The 19704-nt window shown below is 44.2% G+C and overlaps 1 protein-coding gene across 3 annotated transcripts in view; it reads left to right on the top strand.

Moving 5' to 3' along the window:
* The first annotated feature begins 1263 nt into the window (after nucleotides 1–1263).
* dnmbp (dynamin binding protein) overlaps nucleotides 1264–19704 on the top strand; it is a 52026-nt gene continuing 33585 nt past the window's right edge. For all 3 annotated transcript variants that reach the window (XM_085760678.1, XM_085760677.1, XM_085760676.1), the window contains exons 1-4: nucleotides 1264–1597; nucleotides 12790–12944; nucleotides 13661–13783; nucleotides 16788–19037. In XM_085760678.1, the coding sequence (XP_085616804.1) occupies nucleotides 12800–12944; nucleotides 13661–13783; nucleotides 16788–19037 (2518 nt within the window). In that variant the 5' untranslated portion in view covers nucleotides 1264–1597; nucleotides 12790–12799. The remainder of the gene's footprint in view (nucleotides 1598–12789; nucleotides 12945–13660; nucleotides 13784–16787; nucleotides 19038–19704) is intronic.

Below are 19704 nucleotides of genomic sequence, written 5' to 3'. Positions count from 1 at the left end.
AGTATGAGCATTTTACAGGCAACAAACCAACCATGAAGCAACACGACTCTAATAGGCCTACAGCTTCTATAAAGTCATACCAGTAGCCTGTAAATGCTTTGTTGTGTAGGCTATGTGTTTGTGTGTATGTGTGTGCCTGTGTGTATCTGACTGAGGCTGTTTTCATGTGTTCTGTGTCTTTCCCTTGTCTGTGCCAACACGTGAGGGTGAGCGCATCCAAGTGGCTTTGTTTCCTGCTATTGTTCTGCACATTTAAGATCACATATGAGGAAGCTGCCATTATTGCAGACACAGCGAAAAAAGGGTTCAGCGTTTCACACCATTGCACACAATGGCCACGGCTGAGAAAATGGTTCCAAAATATAATGACTATGATTTTCTCCCTCCCTCTGTCCCTAAATAAAAGAGTGTGAAGAAAGCCACAAAAGTTTTATAGCGCACTTATAACTACATCAAGCATGCATGCAGTACTACTATGAATTCAAAACTGTACAGACTGAGCAGTTAAATGACTTACTGAAACATAAAATTAGAAAAAATAATCAGAATGACCAAGCTCTAAACTTAGATAATGTTATTTCATTGAACTGCTGCAGTATTTGGTCTGGGTGGAGTGGACACACACAGACATGTGCTGACCTGCACAGGGATGAGCCAATGACCTGAGGAAATGTTCATGTTGACTTACTGTAAGCTCACTCTCTGCCACATAAGCAGCATTTATTACCTCTGCATCTGTAAAGACATACAACATAAAAAATAATAGGATATGTGATTGCAACTTTATCAAGTTGTGATTGGATTAAAGTGCAAATTTCATTTCAAATGACTTTCACAGTGGTGGTAGAATGATAATAAAAATGGATTAGGCTATTTTCTTGTCAAATCTGTACCTAAAAAGAAAATTAGTTAGAATTATTAGACAATTATGTGTACAAATGTAGCCTACAGCATTCACATTTAGAGGAATACACGTAGCCTATTCTAAAATGGAAAAATTGAAGAAAAGGAAAAGTACAGTGGGCGACCTTGAGTTTTAGGCACTTTTTTTTTTTTTTGAATTACCGCTGGTTGTGGCTGCAAAAACACATACTGGAAAATAACATGTGGCTTAAAATTTTTCTACAACTATTGAGTAATCAATTAGCGCTGCCCTGAAATTTTGGACCCACTTTCTTTTGTTTTTCAGTCAGGCAGCAGCCGGGCCAGACCCGGGTGACTGTAGAGAAAAGTGGGTGGTGTTGTTGCGTGTAGGCATGGAGCGGAGAGGCGCTGGTGACTCCGCTGCGCCTGTTTCTAATGTGATGACAGCTGATTGTACCGAGACAGAGCCGCGTCGCTTCCTCCCACCGCCAACATGCTCTTCTTCTCCTAACACAGCAGCGAAGCGGGGGATAATAATAATAATGATGATAATGTCTAACCTCCACTGTCTCTGGAGCTCAGGGATGTGGAGCTGCTGAAAAGTTGTGTCGAGGAGAAAACGCAGCTCCGCCGCCACCTCCACATCACCAGGCTCCACAAGTTGGATATCTAGTCTGACTGGATCTAACGACCCAATCGAACGTTTTCCTCACGTGCTTCAACCACTTTACAGGTAAGAAAAAAGGCGACTAAACATTTCGATTATCCACGGTGGCTCGGTGGACACTTCAGAGCAGATAGAAAAAACTCTTTTCATGGATGAGCTCTCTGAGACGCGTCCAAGTTTTGTAAGAGCGCGTAAATACACGCGTTCACATCTGCAGCCACAACAGCAGCTGCTCTGCGGTGGAGTCAGTCATGACACTGTGATGAAGAAAGTCGTCGTGCTGTTAACAGTGTTTTACTGTGATTTATCCTCCTCCACACTCACAGACCTCAGATCAGCAGCACTGTCTGGCTGAGCCCCACTCGTGACGTGAGCTGCATGAGTGATGGTGGTGGACACAAGTGCTGCAGACCAAATGATCTGACTGTGTGTGTGTGTCTGTGTGTGTGTGCTTGTCTGTCTGTCACCTGTGGCCGCTGCTGTCAGTTGTTCCACCATGTGAGACACACACACACACACACACACACACACACACACACACACACACACACACACACACACACACACACACACACACACACACACACACACACACACACACACACACACGAGCTGGGGGAATATTCTGGTCACGCACACATGCACTTAACTATGGTGGTCTGTTCACAAGCACTCTGATGTTTACCACTGTTTGTGTTGCTGTCTGTTTTTAGTCCAGTGTCTTCTGCTCTGTTCTAGTGCATCTAATTCTATTCTATTCTATTGTGATGAATTATGGGCTGTTTCTTTCTCTATTCTATTCTATTCTATTCTATTCTATTCTATTCTGATGAATTATGGGCTGTTTCTTTCTCTATTCTATTCTATATACTAAAAAATTATGACCAGTTTCTATTCTATTCTATTCTATTCTATTCCATATGGTATATAGCTTGATATCAGTCAGTGCAGCCGTAGTTGGATCTGCAGCTCTCCAGGCTCTGACAGGAACAGTATGTTTTTTTGTTATGCAGTTGACCCAGCATCTTGGCCTATTTTTTTAATTTAAAGGTTTAAAGATCAGGGACAATGCACATTAATAAAAACATTTAAACAAATGTAAACGTGCCAGAATTAGCCAAAAGGCTATTTTACATCTGTTGTCCCTAAAGAGTCTGAAGCTTGAACTGCAGTCAAGTGGAACAATCTTGGAGTTTGCTGCAAATTGTGTCCACTCAATGGACTGTTGTAGGTTGGACCAGACTTCAGCTGATGGAGCTGTATAACAGCCACACACACTCAGTACAGGATTAGTATTTCAATACAGTATAGCCATAGCCATTGAAACAGCAGCAATCATAAAAAAGCAAAAGGCCAGAACAGAAGTCAAATGTGACTCATTCCTGATTTATCCAGGGAGGAAGTCTTATCTCAGCACTGTGTTGTAGTAACATGACAAGTCCTGCTGTTTGTTGTCTTGTTGCAGTTGGTGTCTTTCAGGAGTTCTGCTAACTGCAAAATTCAAAACAGCGACTTAGCTTCTTTTCAGCCTGTGCTGCTGCTCCAACCCTCAACACACCCCTTCACCCTCATCCTTCATGTTCTCCTCCAACATGTGCATGTTCATAAACAAAGGAAGTGAGTGTAATGCTTCAGATTAGAGCTTAAAACACTTTGAATGCAGGAGAACAATCAGCTGCTCAGATGTGGATCTTATAAATGTCATTGTATTGACAAAATTGCCAATTGCAGAATTGTGGTTTCACTTCCTGCGGTGAGCTTCAGAAGGCGCGACTTCATTCACAATCCACAGACTGCAACAAGGACGTCAGTATTTTACTTTAATCATCACTTTTTGTCTACTGCAGCGTTGTTTTTCTGCTGGCACTCCATCACTAGTCTTTAACTGAGAATTAAAAAGACGTGTTCTTTCTTGTGTAAGACGGCTGTACAAGTATATTCCTTCATCTGTGTAGCTGTAGTCAGACAGCTGCTTCTCTAATCCTCATCATTAATCAAACGTTGGCATCTTTTTCTCACCTGTTGTCGTGCTTTTTGTGTTTAGTGCCTAGTCAGGATTTTGGACACACAAACACATCCCACCTACTGAATTATTGAATACTAGCAACAGGGTCCTGTATCACAACCAGGTCACAAAAGAAACTTGAGATGTTTGTTTCAGTTTTCATGTATTACATGTCACACAACACACTATGCAGTAGCTGTCCCAGAAAAAACCTCAGATGAAGAGGATAATTGATTGTGCTGCTGCGGTAGCAGAGCTGAATGTAAAGATAGAGAGAGAGATAAAGAGCAATGATAAAAAATAACTTGATGCATGGGAAAGTTAAATTTTTCATCCTGTTGTGTAATGCTGCATCACTTCAGAGAGAAGCCGTGGCTCAGACATTAAAAAATGACGACATTCCTTACGTTCTTTGCAGGCAGCACGGTATTAGTTTGCTTTGGGGAAAGGACAGGAGGATTAATTAGATTTGAAGTGCATGTGAAAAGGGGCCAGATGAGTTTTGAGCCGGTATGAGCAGAGAGGCTACAAAGAAAGAGGTGAAGAGTTACACTGAGATAGTAGTGTATAATAAGAATAAATGTGGAATAATGAATGTGTAAATCCCCAGTATTGGTGATCAGAGTAATCTCAACCTCCACAGATGATACACAAACTTTGCATTTTGTCTTCAGTGTAGAAGTCAACAATATGATTGAGTGTTTTATTCAGAAAGAATGGCAGAGAGATGTTTGTAAATCATAACTTGGATCCATAATTGGCTTTATGCACAGCTCCATGACATGAAATAAACGAGCTGGCTTATTTCAGGAAGTAGTGGAGCTGTGCATAAAGCCCATTGGGAAGAAAATGTGAAAAAGCACTGAATGTTATTTCTAAGTCTAAAAATAGTGAAGTCTGAGGACTGGATCAGACAAACATGCATGGAAGCAGAGAGACTGAGATTTGTACACATACATATATGAAGACTAAACAAGAGAGCGCTCAATAATCTCCAGTTAGCTGACTGTCACCCTCAGGGTTTGATGACTTTAAAGAGGACAGAGGCTTCAGACAGAATGTTTCACAGGGGTTAGGGTTATCTGAACCCCCGCCCTCCCACAGCTTCTTGACATTTTTATCGAGGCTATTTATTTTCAACTTTTGAAAGTCAGTTTTGGGTATCCCATGGAAGCAGCCTCCTGCCACAGCAATTTACTGGGAGTGTGTGTGGATTTTAATGATATACACAAATGACATAGCCATCTATGTCATCCATCTTAGCTAACGACCCTTTGGCCACCATACTGTATGTAGATATTACAACATTGATTCAAGTATCAGTGGCATGAGAATCAAAGTTGTGCCCTGATCTTCCTGCTCATCTCTTTAGGATTGTTGATTAATATGTTGCTGTTTATAGTTCCATTAAATCTTAATGACAGTATCATTACTGTAACCATGTGAAGCATCTCTGCAGATACTCACTTAAATCTGCTTTATTTAATCATGCAGCTACCATTAGGTCTCGAACTGGGGAGCAATCCATCTATTTTCTCTCATGTATCTTGTCATGTGACTATTGGAGGGTTGTCGTGGCTGGCTCTGCTGTTGTTTGGGTAGTTTTGCTGAATTCCTCTGGGCCTAATGTTACGGTCCTCTGTCTAGATGACTCCAGGCCAGTCCCAGTACGAGCTGTCCTAAGAGCTGATTCAAAAACATGTCAGCAGCAGCAGCAGCAGCAGCAGCAGCAGCAGCAGCAGCAGCAGCAGCAGCAGCAGCAGCAGCAGCAGCATCAAATCCACGTAGGAAAAGTCATCACAAGCAGCCCAGGTTTTTGCCATCCTGGCAGTCTCTTCCTGATGTCCCCACTTCACCCTGACTTGCCTAAAAGTTTGGGAAGAAGTTTTGAGAATTTTATGTTCGGCTGGATTTCTCCAGCACTTATTTACTTCCCCCATGAACTGATTTTTCCAAAACTTCATTTACTCCCCATGAACTGATTGTGTTCCTGCAAGCATGTTGTGATGTGATTCCAAGGGAGAGATCACGTTATGTAACGGCTCATATGTAAACTATTAAGGCTCAGCTATGTTTTGAAGGGTGCGGCATATACTCGGGCACCTCTGGGTCCTCTCAGGGAAAACCCTCCGCCGTCCAAACACATCCATGTATCCGTGACAACGCAGCCTCGGCCCTCTGAGCAGAGACATCTGAGCTCTCGTCCTCATGGTGGAAATGTTTATGCGAAGGAGCAGTTCCACCCAGTGTCTTGTGTTCATATGTGTGTGTGTTAGTGTGTGTGTGTGTGTGTGTGTGTGTGTGTGTGTGTGTGTGGGTGCCATACAAGCCATTGATTCTCAACATGTGCATGATTGTGAAAGGAATGGAGAAACAAATATGGGAGTGAGTTATGGAAAAGAGGGAAAAAGTCAGGATGAAGTGGACTGTGAGGAATAAGCACGTTCCCTGGAGGGAAGGCTGCTAAAATGCAGAGATGCTGGAAAACAAAGTGAATGAAAATGTGAAGATGGAGGCGGATTTACATCAATGGATCGGGCCGAAAATGAGTGTTTCCAGTCTTTTACAAGAACCCACCCAGGGTTTTCCCCCACATTCAGCAGCAACACTTAATGTTCCTGTAAATCTCCCCTGTTCCACATATTTAACGACAATGAAGATTTATTGTGTCCGCGCCGTGCTGCTCTTCTAGAAACAGCTAAGGACGAGGAAATGTGAACAAGACAGGACTGGCTGCAGAAACTCAGAGGAGTGGAGGATGTCTGATGGGCATGTCCTGCCCTGACTCAGGATCATCACAGAAAAGAAAGTAATAGCTGCTTTGTGCCACAGCATCTGCCTCATCTAACACTAGATTATTTTATAGGGCTGGTGTCTTCGTCACTCTGTGTGCCATATGTTGCAGCTGTAGCCTGTAGGAAAGTGATATTTGTCTCCTAGACAACCAGATATGTCATCCTAACCACACAAGTCAGCATTTTGTTTGTGCCACAGTGAATAGAAGGAATAGTCCTTCCCGTCTCTTCATGTAAAGCACTTGTTGTGTACAGTGTGTATTGATGTTGGGCTTGTGACAAAGTGGCTTTGTTAACACCTACAGCCAGAGTTTGTATTGAAATGCAGAGTTGGCTTGTTGGCGTACAGTACGCTATGGTATGGCACAGTCTCTCCTGACGTGTTTACCACTCACGTGTTTGTGCAGAGGAGACGGCTTCGCCAAATATTTCAACAGAGTTTGGCGTCTTCGGGCGCTTGACTCAGCTCGCCAGATGTGTTCTTTTCATCCAGCTGGCTGAGGCCACGTAATCCTGCTGCTGTCTCATCTGGTTGAAATGCATTTTAAAGCCAAGCTGCTCTCCTCGCTGCCCTGCCTTTTACTGGCTGTTTACAGACATGACATTAGAGCACAATGTGGCACAGGCATCGTTTATCTGAAGCTTCAGGGCTCATACAGCATGTTTATGTCAAATATTCCCTCATTATAGCATCTTAGCTGGGAGATTTAGAGACTTTTCTTGGTCTTATTTGATAATAAACTCAATATCTTAAGGTATTTGACTGTTGGTTGTATATATAAAAAAAGTAATTATAAAGCCCATTCTTGGATTTACAGGCATTTAAAGACTGACACAACACACATGGAGGATTATCAATAATGAAAGTTCAGCTGTAGTGTGGATCAGACCACCCATCCAGCACAATCCATGTCATATGGTTTTTGTGTTGTGTGTCATTTGAGGCGTTATTTATAGTCACACATCATAAAGTTTAATCCTGATTCAGATCACGACCACTTTACCACTTTTTTTTTTCTTGTGTAAAAAATACACAACTTGCATCTGCATAGTTTATCCCATGATGCCGCAGGAGATCTGTGAGGCAGTGTCCCTATAAACACCGGCCTTGAAAGCCACATGACTTGTGTTGACAACTGTCAGCTAGTCAGAGCCTTTCTCACTCTCCCACCTTCTTTCTCCTCCTCCTCCCGTTCCCCCCCGTCCCCCCCTCGTCCCCCCGTCACATGCTGAAACACTAGACGCCGGTCAAAGCGCACAGCGACAGATGTCCCGCAGGTTTTAATATCCAGAAGCGTCGGCTGGCTGTCCACCTGCTTCGGTGATGTTGTTTTTCGAGGTGAAGACTTTTCAGCCGACTCAGCACTCTGGGCGGGAGGACTACACACACGCTGCTGTGTGCTAAACAATCGGGGTATCAAAGGACATCAGCTGTCATCCAGCTCACTCCAGAGGCTTCTACCAGTCTGTATGTGTGTGAGTGTCTGTGTTTTTGACATCCATGCACAGGCACGTGCCAGTCGTGCCATTTCAGGCCAATCTGAATAGGATGAATGGCACATGGTGTGTGTATGGGTGTGAGCTGGTGCTGGCGGGCAGACAGATAATGAGGCAGCGGCTTCATTGTTGGCATCAGATGACTCTGTTCAATAAAAGATACAGACAGTCAGCAGATACCACTTCCTCCACTCTGCACCGACCCACACCAACAACAGCCTGTCTCAGCACTCGCCCTAATGCACCTGTATGGGCAGAACACTTGAGATGACTGGCAGCAGTGACAGTTACTGCTGCACTGCTAATAGGTAATGTAGCCTACTGTATAGAGCTGAAAGATTAGCAATCTTACACTATTACAGTATATGAATCTTACATTGGGATAAAATAAAAAAGAATATGATTGTACCAAGTATGATCGCCAGAATAATGAGTTTTCTGCAGAAGAAATAATAATTTCAGTCAAATCCCTTCTGAGTGACATGAAAACTGATTTAAAATGAGCACACTTTATTCCAAATGCACTGAATGAATTGCATTAAATTGCACTAATGAATTATGTTTGGAAACGCACACAAATCCACATGCAGACACAGTTAAGTAAAAGGCGATGATGGTTTGAAGGCCATCCCTCAGGTCAGACAGTTGTTGCTTTGTCCTGCTGTCAGCTGTGAGATGTGTGAGTATATATACTGTGTGTGTGTGTGTGTGTGTGTGTGTGTGTGTGTGTGTGTGTGTGTGTGTGTGTGTGTGTGTGTGTGTGTGTGTGTGTGTGTGTGTGTGTGTGTGTGTGTGTGTGTGTGGTGTGTGTGTGTGTGTGTGTGTGTGTGTGTGTGTGTGTGTGTGTGTGTGTGTGTGTGTGTGTGTGTGTGTGTGTGTGTGTGTGTGTGTGTGTGTGTGTGTGTGTGTGTCAGCTGTTGACTTAGCTGTCTGTCGTAATGCTGTTACTTTCTCCAGGACAGTGCCACACACACAGTCTCATTCACCCATCATGTCATTAGTGTTTTCTGAAACAGTGCCAAAGAGCTGAAGTGAAATTAGTGCAGAGGAAACTCAAAGTGAAACATTTTCTATCAAAATAAAACAATTTATAAATTGATTTTAAAAAATTGTATAATTTGATATTATAGATCATTAATTTAACTGTATTGTAATGTAATACTCTATCTTTGATGCACTTCCTGTATCATCTGGGGCCTGTTGGAGCTCAGCTTCAGTCTTGATCAGAGTCCCTGTTCTTATCAGAGCCTCATAAATCCCAACAGAAGAGACACACCTGAAGAGCTTTGTGTGAAATGACCTCAACTTTTCCAAGACTTTTCCTCTGCAGTGGTAGAAAGCATTTAACACTTAACTGTCCAGTTTATTGATGATCTCAGAGTCTGTGGAGGTAGATTGTTGTTTAACTGGTAGCAGGACAGTAACCTGGTAGAGTAACATCTTTAGTTAAGTTTCCTCTGGACAGCTGCCACTCCTGACCTGACCCTGTTTTTCCCTCGCTTTTTTTTTTTAAACAGACAAAATGGCCTTCAGCTGGTGCTGCTATGAGTCAGACTGAGCTGCTGAGAAACCCAAGCATGAAGGATATGAACTGTGAATCTAATGGTAGTGTTTTGATCATTGGAACAGATTGGAGAGAACCAACAATGCCATACTTATGCTATTTCACAGTTGTTTTATTATCTCTGATCTCAAATAACCTATATTTAATAATGATATGTTTAATGATTAATGGAAAAGGGATAGGTTTAAACTGAAAAGGTTGGGAGTTTGTTTTTAGTAATATTGAGACATTAAGTCAGATGTCACAAAAAAGTTATCTAATGTAATGTCAAATATTATATTCATATATTTACATATTGTTTATTAAACCACTTTGTGTGGCTGCTGTGTGCCAGAGCAAGGTGTAAAAGTCACGGAGCTCAGGAGCCGCTGACACACTGACAGAGCCATAAATAACACTAAGGAGCTTGTCTGGCTGGAAGCAAATCAGAGGATTAACTGTAAGAAAGCTGCAGTGACTCTTTGCTGCAGTTGGGTGGGACCACCTTTGATTTTTTTTTCTGGGCGTTTAGTTGTGAGCTCAGCTGTGGTGGTGACGCCACGCTGGGCTGGACAAGATGCACTGCAAGAAGCTTGTTGCACTGTTTGCATATAGAGATAAAGGGATATTGCACTATTATACAGGAACAGGAAGGGAACAATCTCTTTAAAATAAACGGATCTGTGTTGAAATATATAACGCTTCATCATAGTTGTATACATCACAGAGTTTACAGAAATGAATTTGAGAAATAACATCCAATATTGAGTCATTTCTTGTGATTGATTACCCTTGATTAGTTTTTAGTGGTGTAATGCTCACTGTTTATTGGTTGTATGCTCTTGCACTAAATATTTCCTAATTAGGGTTTCAATGTGATGTGAAGATTTCTCAGGTTGGTGACGTGGAAGAAAAAAATGCAGATGTATGGGAATTTTTCTAAACTGAACTGACTGACTGATTAGTAGTAACACATTAGTAGTAACACATTGCAGAGGAAAGAGTGAGGAGCGTCCCTGCTTGATGTTGAGTTGGCGGATCTTTGCATAGCCCAGCTGTGCAGTAACAAGTGATGGAAATGCAGAACATCAGGGTAAATTGTTTCATTTGTGGCTTGTGATTGGGCTGTAAAGGCCTCCTCATGTGGTGGGAGCTTCTGTGTCGCTCTTTTGAATTCGTGTCACAACATTTGCTGGCACAGCTCTTCCTCAGTAGAGAGAGTGAGACATTATGTGTTTGACTCAACACCAGTTTGTGCGAAGACGTTCGTTCCACACAAATTCTGTTTGTGTGAGCGCGATGCCAGACAGCACAGTCTTGTTTGGTAATAGAGAACCCTTGCAATTTTTTTTTTTTTTAACAACCAACCAAACACACAAAGTCACACTTTGATATCTTTGACATCCACAGGAAGTGGTTTCATTCATACAGACACAACAAGACTTGGGTTTTGGTTTCTGTTTACAGTAGATCATTATCACCCACTGTTTTGTGGAAAGCATTGATCACAGATGGCTGATATGTTTTCACCTGTGCGCATGTCAGGACATGTTTAATTCAACACGTTGGTTCCCACCCAGCTATTGTTCTATTTTAACTGGGTATAAGTGGAATGATGAGTCACATCATGTTCACACACTGCCCAGAGAAACAATATCAGACGGCCTGAAAACCTATTTTTCTTTCTATTCAAAACTTTGAGAGAGATTTTATTTAAATTTTTAGTTTCTTCCACTCTTCAGACACCATCATGATTAACTCTGAAGGTTTGCGTAGCAGCTGAATGGAGAACTAAGTAGTGCACCGAGGTGATAAGAAGAAATATGAAAAAGCAGAAACATCTCAAAAGGCAGAGGGGATGTCCGACAGCTGATCTCTGTAGCTGTAGTTTCCTGGAGTTGTTTTGTCACTACAAAGGAGTGTCCAGAGATTTACTGTGATGATGGGGATGATGAAGGACAACAGCACGTCTTGATCTCAGGAAGTCTGGACCTGAAAACTCTCAGTGGCGTTAGACTTGATAAAGAAACGATAGCAACAAAACAAAAAGAACTGATGTCACTAAAACCAGATGCACAACACATGAAACCTTTGCAATTTTAATCCTACCGTAACCTACAGAAAAAAACAACTATTTGTTTCTTAATTTTAACTTAAATTGTTGTTTATTTTGTAGTTTATATATTGAAATAAGGATAGTAGGGAAACCAAGAAGCATTGTTTTCTGATTTGGTGATTTTGTATCTATCTCTATCTATCTCAGCTTATCTGAGATAGTGAACGTTGTTATCATGGGCTTTAAATGGACAGGCACACTGTCAGTGCTCTTTCCTGCTGTTTCTCATTGGACATCTCCCTTTGGCATCACTTACATTGGTTAAAGCCTTGGCTTGGGTATTCAATGGGGCTTTTACACTGTCTGGTGTTGAGTTCACAGTTTATCAAGCAACAACACACACAAACTTCCACACACTTCCACACACTTCCACATCCAGGAGAACTTGAGCTGCGTCTCTCCCCAGAGACTGTGGCAGCGATCTGGGATAGAGTCCTGCCCCCCCCCCCCCAGAGACAGAGGCCCCATTGACTGTGGCAAACTACAGCCCTGTTCTCTCGTTTCCCTTCTCTTTCAGCGCGTCCATCCCCACCTGTGGTTAGTCTGTCTCCAGATAATGATACACCAGGGCTGCTCAAACACTTATTAGACGGAATTTTTGCGTTGTTTTGTGTGCACATTTCCTCATTTTACTGATAAGTGAAGCTGTAAGCAAATTTGAATACATGTAGTGTGACTTATTGTGATGAATGCAGTTGGTTTTTATCCAAACCAGATTATTTTGTGATTACACCGTGGGCATCTATAAATGCTAACTCGTCCAATGTTAGTTAATGGCTCATTTAAAAATAGCAGGAGTTGGTAAATGTGATTATATTGTGTACTCTTTTTTGTATTATTTATTAAGGTTGTGTATTTGTTTAATTTATCACCACAGAGCTGTAGCGACCGTCCATCCCACAAATCAACACATAGAAAAACAGGTGGAGGATGGAGGGGTGTTGAGGAATGTCCTCCAGTCTCCTTAAGTACAGCTCTCACTTTTTCTTTTCTCCTTCTTTTGTCTCTCTTTTCAATTGCAGCTTTTCTCACGCTCTCACTTCCCCTTTCATTTGGTGACGTTACATGAACGCTCGCTGTCTCTGAGCCATGTGTTGATTTGTATAAAGAGGATTCTTAGAATAGTATCAGTGTGCTTCATTTAGAAACTAAGACGCAATTCCTCATGGGAATTACTTGATTTGAAAATTTCTCAATAAAGTTATGCAATTTAGACTTTTATTTTTACTCTTCCCTATTCACTGTGACCTTCTCCATTTATTTAAATATAAAACTCATTTTATTCTCTCTCTACCTCTGCAGGTTATGAGTGATGGAAGCAGGAAAGGTGGTGCGTGCCATTTTTGAGTTTCTCCCCAGTGTCTCTGAGGAGCTGCCACTCTTCACTGGTGATGTCATTGAGGTGCTCAGTGTCGTGGATGAGTTCTGGTTGCTTGGTAACAAAGATGGAGTCACAGGTAATGTGTCAGGGGGTCATTATTTTCTGCAGATTAATTTATATGGTTGAATGGTTCGATTCACTGCAACTTTTAGCCTCTTCACCTTTATAATTTTGTCTCATATTTGAGAATTAAAACTAATTTGAAGGAAGATAATTATGTGTTCTTCATGGTTTTCCCCACAGTAAATGCAGTAAAACAGACTCTTTGTAGATGTGCAGAGAAATCTGTGGAAAATCACAATGCATCCTGGGCAGAGATGTGAACCTGAAGTGTGTGTGTGTGTGTGTTATAGTCCCCTCGCTCCCTCTGCCCTTCAAAGGTCAAACTCACAGAAATCCACTTAAGTTTTCCACAAGTCGAGCGTCACTTAAGATGATGAAGGAAGTGCAGAGGGGAAGCGAGGGAGGGCTTGTTCTCCTGCTCCTGGAAAACACGGATGATATGGATACATCTGTGATACAACTTCCCTGGACAGATGAAACTGGCTCAGTGCTGACATGAAGTTCAAAGAAAAGCAGCTGTCGTGTCTACAGAACCTGGCGTGGTCCTGGTTTTGAAACTGCTCATTATTTAGACATATTTGCAGACAGAAGAGCAAACTAAAACAGTAGGAATCCAAGAAGTTGAGAGGAAGACCTGAGGAAACTGTAATTGTCAGTATTCTTTTTTTAGGAAGGAGAAGTTCATTTGTTTGTTCAAATGTGTTTTTTCCTGTTATCTCCGACCCTCAGGTCAGTTCCCCAGCACTTTCGTGGAAGAGGTTACCATCCCCAGCACCAAGCCTGGAGACCGACTCTACGTATGCATCAGTGATTTCAGCTCTGCAGAGCCGGGCAACCTGCCTCTGAAGAGAGGTATGCAACATGCTGCATTCACTGATGCCGACATTTAAACAGATTATTTAAATTTCAATCAGTCCCACATTCTTTATCTTTAATCAGTAATTAGTTCACTGGCTCTGTTACATTTTAGACTGATGCTTTGCACAGGATAGTGGATGTAGCACACAGCCAAGCCAGTGTGTTGTGAATGGTATCACTGGTAACTCTAATGGGGCATGTTCTCTCACTCAGCCTAACGCTTCTTGTTGATGTGGCTGTGCTCAGGTAAAATGCTCGTCTTGTGTTGTAGTGTAGCTGTGTTGTATTTGTTGGACCTCGTGACCCGACAGTCTGATTTACTGTTTCCTTGTCTCCACGGACACAAACTGCAAACCAACAATCAAAGGCTGCCAGTTCACGTAATGGTTTTGTGCAACATTGTCTGTATTAGCTTTATGAACATAATCACTTGAAAAAGAAATCCTATTGTTCCTGATTGGATGGATCATGACTGGAGACAAGGTATACAGTATGTTTTTTCTTTCTTTTCTTGAAAGGAAATAACTATTATGTGCATGTTATTTACATGATCAGAGAAACAGTTTGAACCCAAATGAAGGAAGAAATTAAACACAGTAGGGAGTGACGCTATGATAGAGCAGTCAAATTTAAAGAGACCGATAACAACTACAACAGTAGAGACTCACACTGAGAGTCAGGAACAGGAATCAGATTTTGTGTTGTTTCTTTTCTTTTTTGGAAGAGCTCATGTTTATAAGAGCTGTTTGTTAAGTGGCCACCGACTTATGACACATGTTTTCTTCAGTGTCAGAAATGGAATCATCTTGTTTCCAGGATTCCCATCTGTTCTCAGGAACTCAGCATGTTCCACAAATATGAAAATTTCCATATTTAAATTGTCAGCTTATAAATAATTTCAATTTTGAAACATTTATTTCAAACTGAGTGTTCATCTACAACAGCTGCTCACGATGACAATCCTCGGCTCATTAATCTTTTTTTTTCTTTAGAAATGATATTGTGTTGTTGAGACCTCTCAAGTTATAAATAACAAACCATTTCTGATCTCACATGGGGGGAAATTGTTCCGCAGTAATTTGACAGAAACACACATTGAACAACACACCATGTTAATTTCCAGAGATCACCACTAGGTGTCCCCAAATGACAAACTGACGCCTTGAGAGGCCAACGACAGCTGACTGATCTGTTTTCTTTCCACGTTCCTGAACCGTCTGACATGATTACAGTAGTTGTTGTGTTGGTGTTTTGCTTATTTTTTGTTCAATGATACTCTCAGGTATATAACACTGATGTTTTCAGCCATCTTCTACGTTGGTAAAACCTTTTTTTTGTTCTTTTGATGTCATTAGATGGTCTCGTAATAGCTGTAGTTGTAATAGTAATAGTGGTAGATAAATATAAAAGTGAAAGTACACAATGAAAACTCACAACTTGCTCTGATCATGTTAAATAATTAATCATTAATTCATCCAATTCTTATATTCCTTGTTTGCTTTTGCTTTTTTTTTTTAATCTCATATTTGATTGCAGCCATTATCATATTTACTCAACAGCAATATTCCAGTATATTTTTATAAAGTCATAAATAAGACACGTTTCCTGGATAAGAGGAAAAATAGGAAACAGTCCTTACGAGCTGTGTGGAAATGTTCATTTCCAGTATGATTTTCCATGGTGGTGTTGGCAGCGATCCAGTCGTGGCTGCAGACACAATGGGAGGTGGAGCCGCAGGTCTTTGGAATGTGACCTCCATGACTTGTGCCCGACCGGTCCGCATTCCTCTAATCCCTCATTCTGCTGATAATTTAGTTGCAGGCAGCTCTGATGTTAAAGTCATTAGTAATGTAATAATAAAGTTCATCTGAATTAACTCAGATGTCATTGTAGTGTAAGTAAAGCTACCTGTTCAGTTCAATTATGTCCAGTTCAGTTGATTATTAACCTCGCTGCCAGGATCACACAGACACAGACTGTAAGACGGCCTGTGTCTGCTTTTATTACCTCTACATGCAGAAGCATCTGTGCTTTCTCTCCCAGTGCCTTCAACTTCCCTCTGCTCCTCATTCATTCATTTTCTATACCGCTTATCCTGCACTAGGGTCACGGGTGAGCTGGAGCCTATCTCAGCTGACTTTGGGCGAGAGGCGGGGTACACCCTGGACAGGTCGCCAGTCTATCGCAGGGCTAACATATATAGACAGACAACCATTCACACTCTCATTCACACCTATGGGCAATTTAGAGTCACCAATTAACCTAACCTGCATGTCTTTGGACTGTGGGAGGAAGCCGGAGTACCCGGAGAGAACCCACGCATGCACGGGGAGAACATGCAAACTCCACACAGAAGGGCCCCAGCCGGCCGGTGGGTTCGAACCCAGAACCCTCTTGCTGTGAGGCGACAGTGCTAACCACTGCACCACCGTGCCGCCCACCGTTCCCTCTGCTCCATTTTCTGAAATCACAATATGACAGTATTTCATAAAGGGGAACTATGCAAGTCTGGTCTCTTTTCCTCTGTTTTGTTAACCCTCCTCCCAGCCATGTGCATTTGTTGTCAATGAAGCCAGCGAGAAAGAAATCCATGGAGCAGTAGATAACGTTGTTTATCATATACGCATTGCCATGTGTATATTTGTGTAGTCTTATCTGTCATAAACAAGAGATTACGGATTACGGGGTGCGTTTGTGTCACGGTGCTGCAGAGATGAGAGCTGGGACACCCGGTCGGAGACACTGATCTTGCAAGGTTGGTTTTCGGCCATGGGATGCTAGAGGGAGGGCATTCTCCCCATAACAAGTTACAAGTCATCTATTTAACCATCATAATTTCCAAAGCTGTTTAATTAAGGTAAAAAATGTAGCATAGTTAAGGTAAAAATCTTGCGTAGTCCCTCTTAAAGAGATCCCCTTGAGGAGAAATCTGTTCAACTCTGAACCTGCAGCTCCTACCAGTGTTCTGAACGCTCTTCTTTATTCTCTGTGTTTCCAGGTGATGTGGTTGTTGGAGAGGCCGGCGGCTCCATGGACCTCGGGGACACGTGGCAGCGTGGCTGTAACGGCTGGGGCGCCCGCGGCCTCTTCCCCTCGTCCTGCGTGAAGGAGCTGAACCTCTCTGGTCGCTCCAGGCAGCTGTCTGAGCGCTCGGCCCAGGCCCAGGCGTCGGAGCTGCCCCCCTACGCCCTGGGCCAGGCCCGGGCCCTCATGAACCTCCATGCACAGCTCAATGAGGAGCTGGACTTCCGCGAGGGAGACTTGATCATCATCACGGGCCTGCCCGAGCCGGGCTGGTTCCAGGGAGAGCTGCAGGGCCGGAGGGGGATCTTCCCAGAGGGGTTCGTGGAGCTCCTCGCCCCCCTTCGGTCTCCACAGGAGCCCATGGACTGCCGGTATTTGAACAATGAAGCTGAACAATTCAGCTACGAGGACGCTTATGATGCAGGAGAGGGCACCGAGGAGGAGGGAGCGGAGGATGGGGAGGTTTTTCTGAGAGAGGAAGAGGAGCACAAGGAGGATGTGGTGGAAGAAGAACTAGAAGAAGAGGAGGAGGAGGAGGAGGAGGGTGGTGGTGTCTATGGAGTGGCACTGTATGAGTTTCGCGCCATGGAGCCAGGAGAGTTGGACTTTGATGTGGGGGATCGGATACATGTCCTGAGCACGCTGGAGGACGGTTGGCTGGAGGGTGAGCTGAGAGGACAGCGCGGTATCTTCCCTCATCGCTTCGTCAAACTGGACCACGTGGGGCAGAAACCTGCAGAGGAGACCAACGCCGCTGGACCGGAGGAAGAGAAAGAAAACAGCTGCAGCCCCGAATACAGCCCAGAACCCTCGTGTCCCAACGGGTCCCAGAACGATCCAGACTGGAGGACGTACGAGGATCACACCGTGTGGGACCTGGACTACTTTGAGAGGAGCGAGGAGCAGAGGTGGCAGAGTGAGAACAAAAGCACCGCAGCTCAAAGCAACAACAGAGCGCAGAGAGAAAGAGACGGGGGCATCAGGTCAGACTCTCAGCCACGTCGACCTGTGGCCCCACCGCAGAGAGGCCCCCAGAGACCCAGATCCACTCCTCCAGCCAGACCCAGACTCCCGCCCCGGCCCAGCCTGCCCGGTCCTGCACGCAGCCACAGGCACCAGGGCTGGTCTGGCTCTCACTACCCCAACGGTAGCAGCCGGCCGTCGCAGACCAGACTGACTCACAGCCTGACCCTCCCCAGCACTAAAGACAGCAGATACTACCAGAGGCCAGCGGATGGAGCCAGCAGCAGCAGCAGCAGCAGCAGCAGCAGAGGCAGCAGTCTAGGCCAGGCCTTGATCAGCCTAGTTGAAGCCCATAAACAGAAGAAGCTGACGCGCCATGCCAGCGTGGGTGATGCCGACATGACACGGACACATTCCCAGCAGACGGCGCGCGGCTCCAACGGGATCCTGCCTACATCCTTCACCTTAGACGCCCTGGCAGCCTCGGCCGGCGACTTGGAGGCCAAACTGTCGCAGCAGCTTTTTGAATTTGAGAAAAGCTTAACTGCTTCATACGGCGACACTAACGTGGGCTCTGGAGCTTCAGGGGACAGCTTGTCTGCAGGAGACCTGAGCCAGCAGTCCCACATCCTACGACACTTCTCTATTCTGGATTACAACGATGAAAGTGACATAATCCGAGGCTCCTCGCACTCTCCTGTGTCCCACCTCTGGCAGTCCAGATCGGCCTCCTCCTCGCTAGAGCGGCGCAGGACCCTCCGCCCTCCTCCTCCTCGTCCCAGAGTCCAGCGTCCTCAGGCCCCCGCTGCGTACAGACCAGCCCGCCCCGCTCCGCGGCCCCCGCCTCGCTGCCAGAGACACAACACGGCTGCTCCGAGCACCGGCCACCCCGTCTTCTACACCCCCGACGAAGCAGCTGCCAACCCTCTACACCAGATAGCGGAGGGGCAGGCCGAGTTCGGCGACCTCGCGGCTTCGCAGGAACACAAGATCCAGAGCCAGCTGGAAGCGGAGAAGGAGCTGGAGCGAGAGATGGAGCTGGAGTGCCAGAGGCAGAGGGAAGAGGAGGAGAGGTACCAGATGTTGCTACGGCTACAAGAGGTAGAGCACGACATGGAGGCCTACTCGCACACGGCCGAGGAGCTCAGGGCCATGCTGGAGGAGGAGGAGGACGAGACGGCGCGCATGCAGGCCATGGAGAACCTGGAGTTCTGCAACTACACGCTGGAGACGCTGGCCCTGGAGCAGCAGCAGCTACAAGGTAGGACTGGGGGGGGGGGGGCGGGTAATAAGATGACAGGAAATGAAAGGAGAGTGAGATAGAGAATGACATTGTAGAGAAGTCAGAGTATTAAACCCGGAGGACATGTGGGAGTTTGTGGGAATTTTAGGCACGGACATAAAACTTCTGGATATCAGAGATGAGGTTAGTTTGATGTCGAGCTAAACACTAGGTAAATATTTTAAATGTCAGGTCTCAGGTTGATGTTGCACATGAGCCCTGTTCTACTTTTAAAAAAGTAGGTAAGAAGAAAAATGGGTTAAATACACGTTGAAACGATGCAAAAAACAAATAAAGTAGAGCTTGTTTTTGTTGATGTCATCGCTCTGCAGGTGAGTTCATGTGCGACTTAGAGGACAAAATGTAATAAACAAGGAATCTAAAACTGAGACATCAGTATTTAGCAGATTTCCCCTCGGCCTTGTTCTTGTGACTCCTCTGCCACAAGCACCACTTCCTTATTTACTCTTCACAATGATCAGCGGAAGGAGGATTGTGTATTTAAATGAAAGGGATAGTTCACCCAAAATTCAAATTGCACTCATTATCTACTCACCCTCATGTCGACTAAGGGCTGGGAGAATTTTCAGAGTCCTCCGTGGCTTCTCGGAGCTACAGCGGGGCTCCACGCAGCAGTATTTGTCCA

This window comes from Trachurus japonicus, chromosome 19 (assembly GCF_045865225.1).
Source record: "Trachurus japonicus isolate A0001 chromosome 19, Traja_1.0".
Lineage (NCBI taxonomy): Eukaryota > Metazoa > Chordata > Actinopteri > Carangiformes > Carangidae > Trachurus > Trachurus japonicus.
The sequence above is the reverse complement of the archived record's forward strand: the minus strand, read 5'-3'. Positions and strand labels throughout refer to the sequence as shown.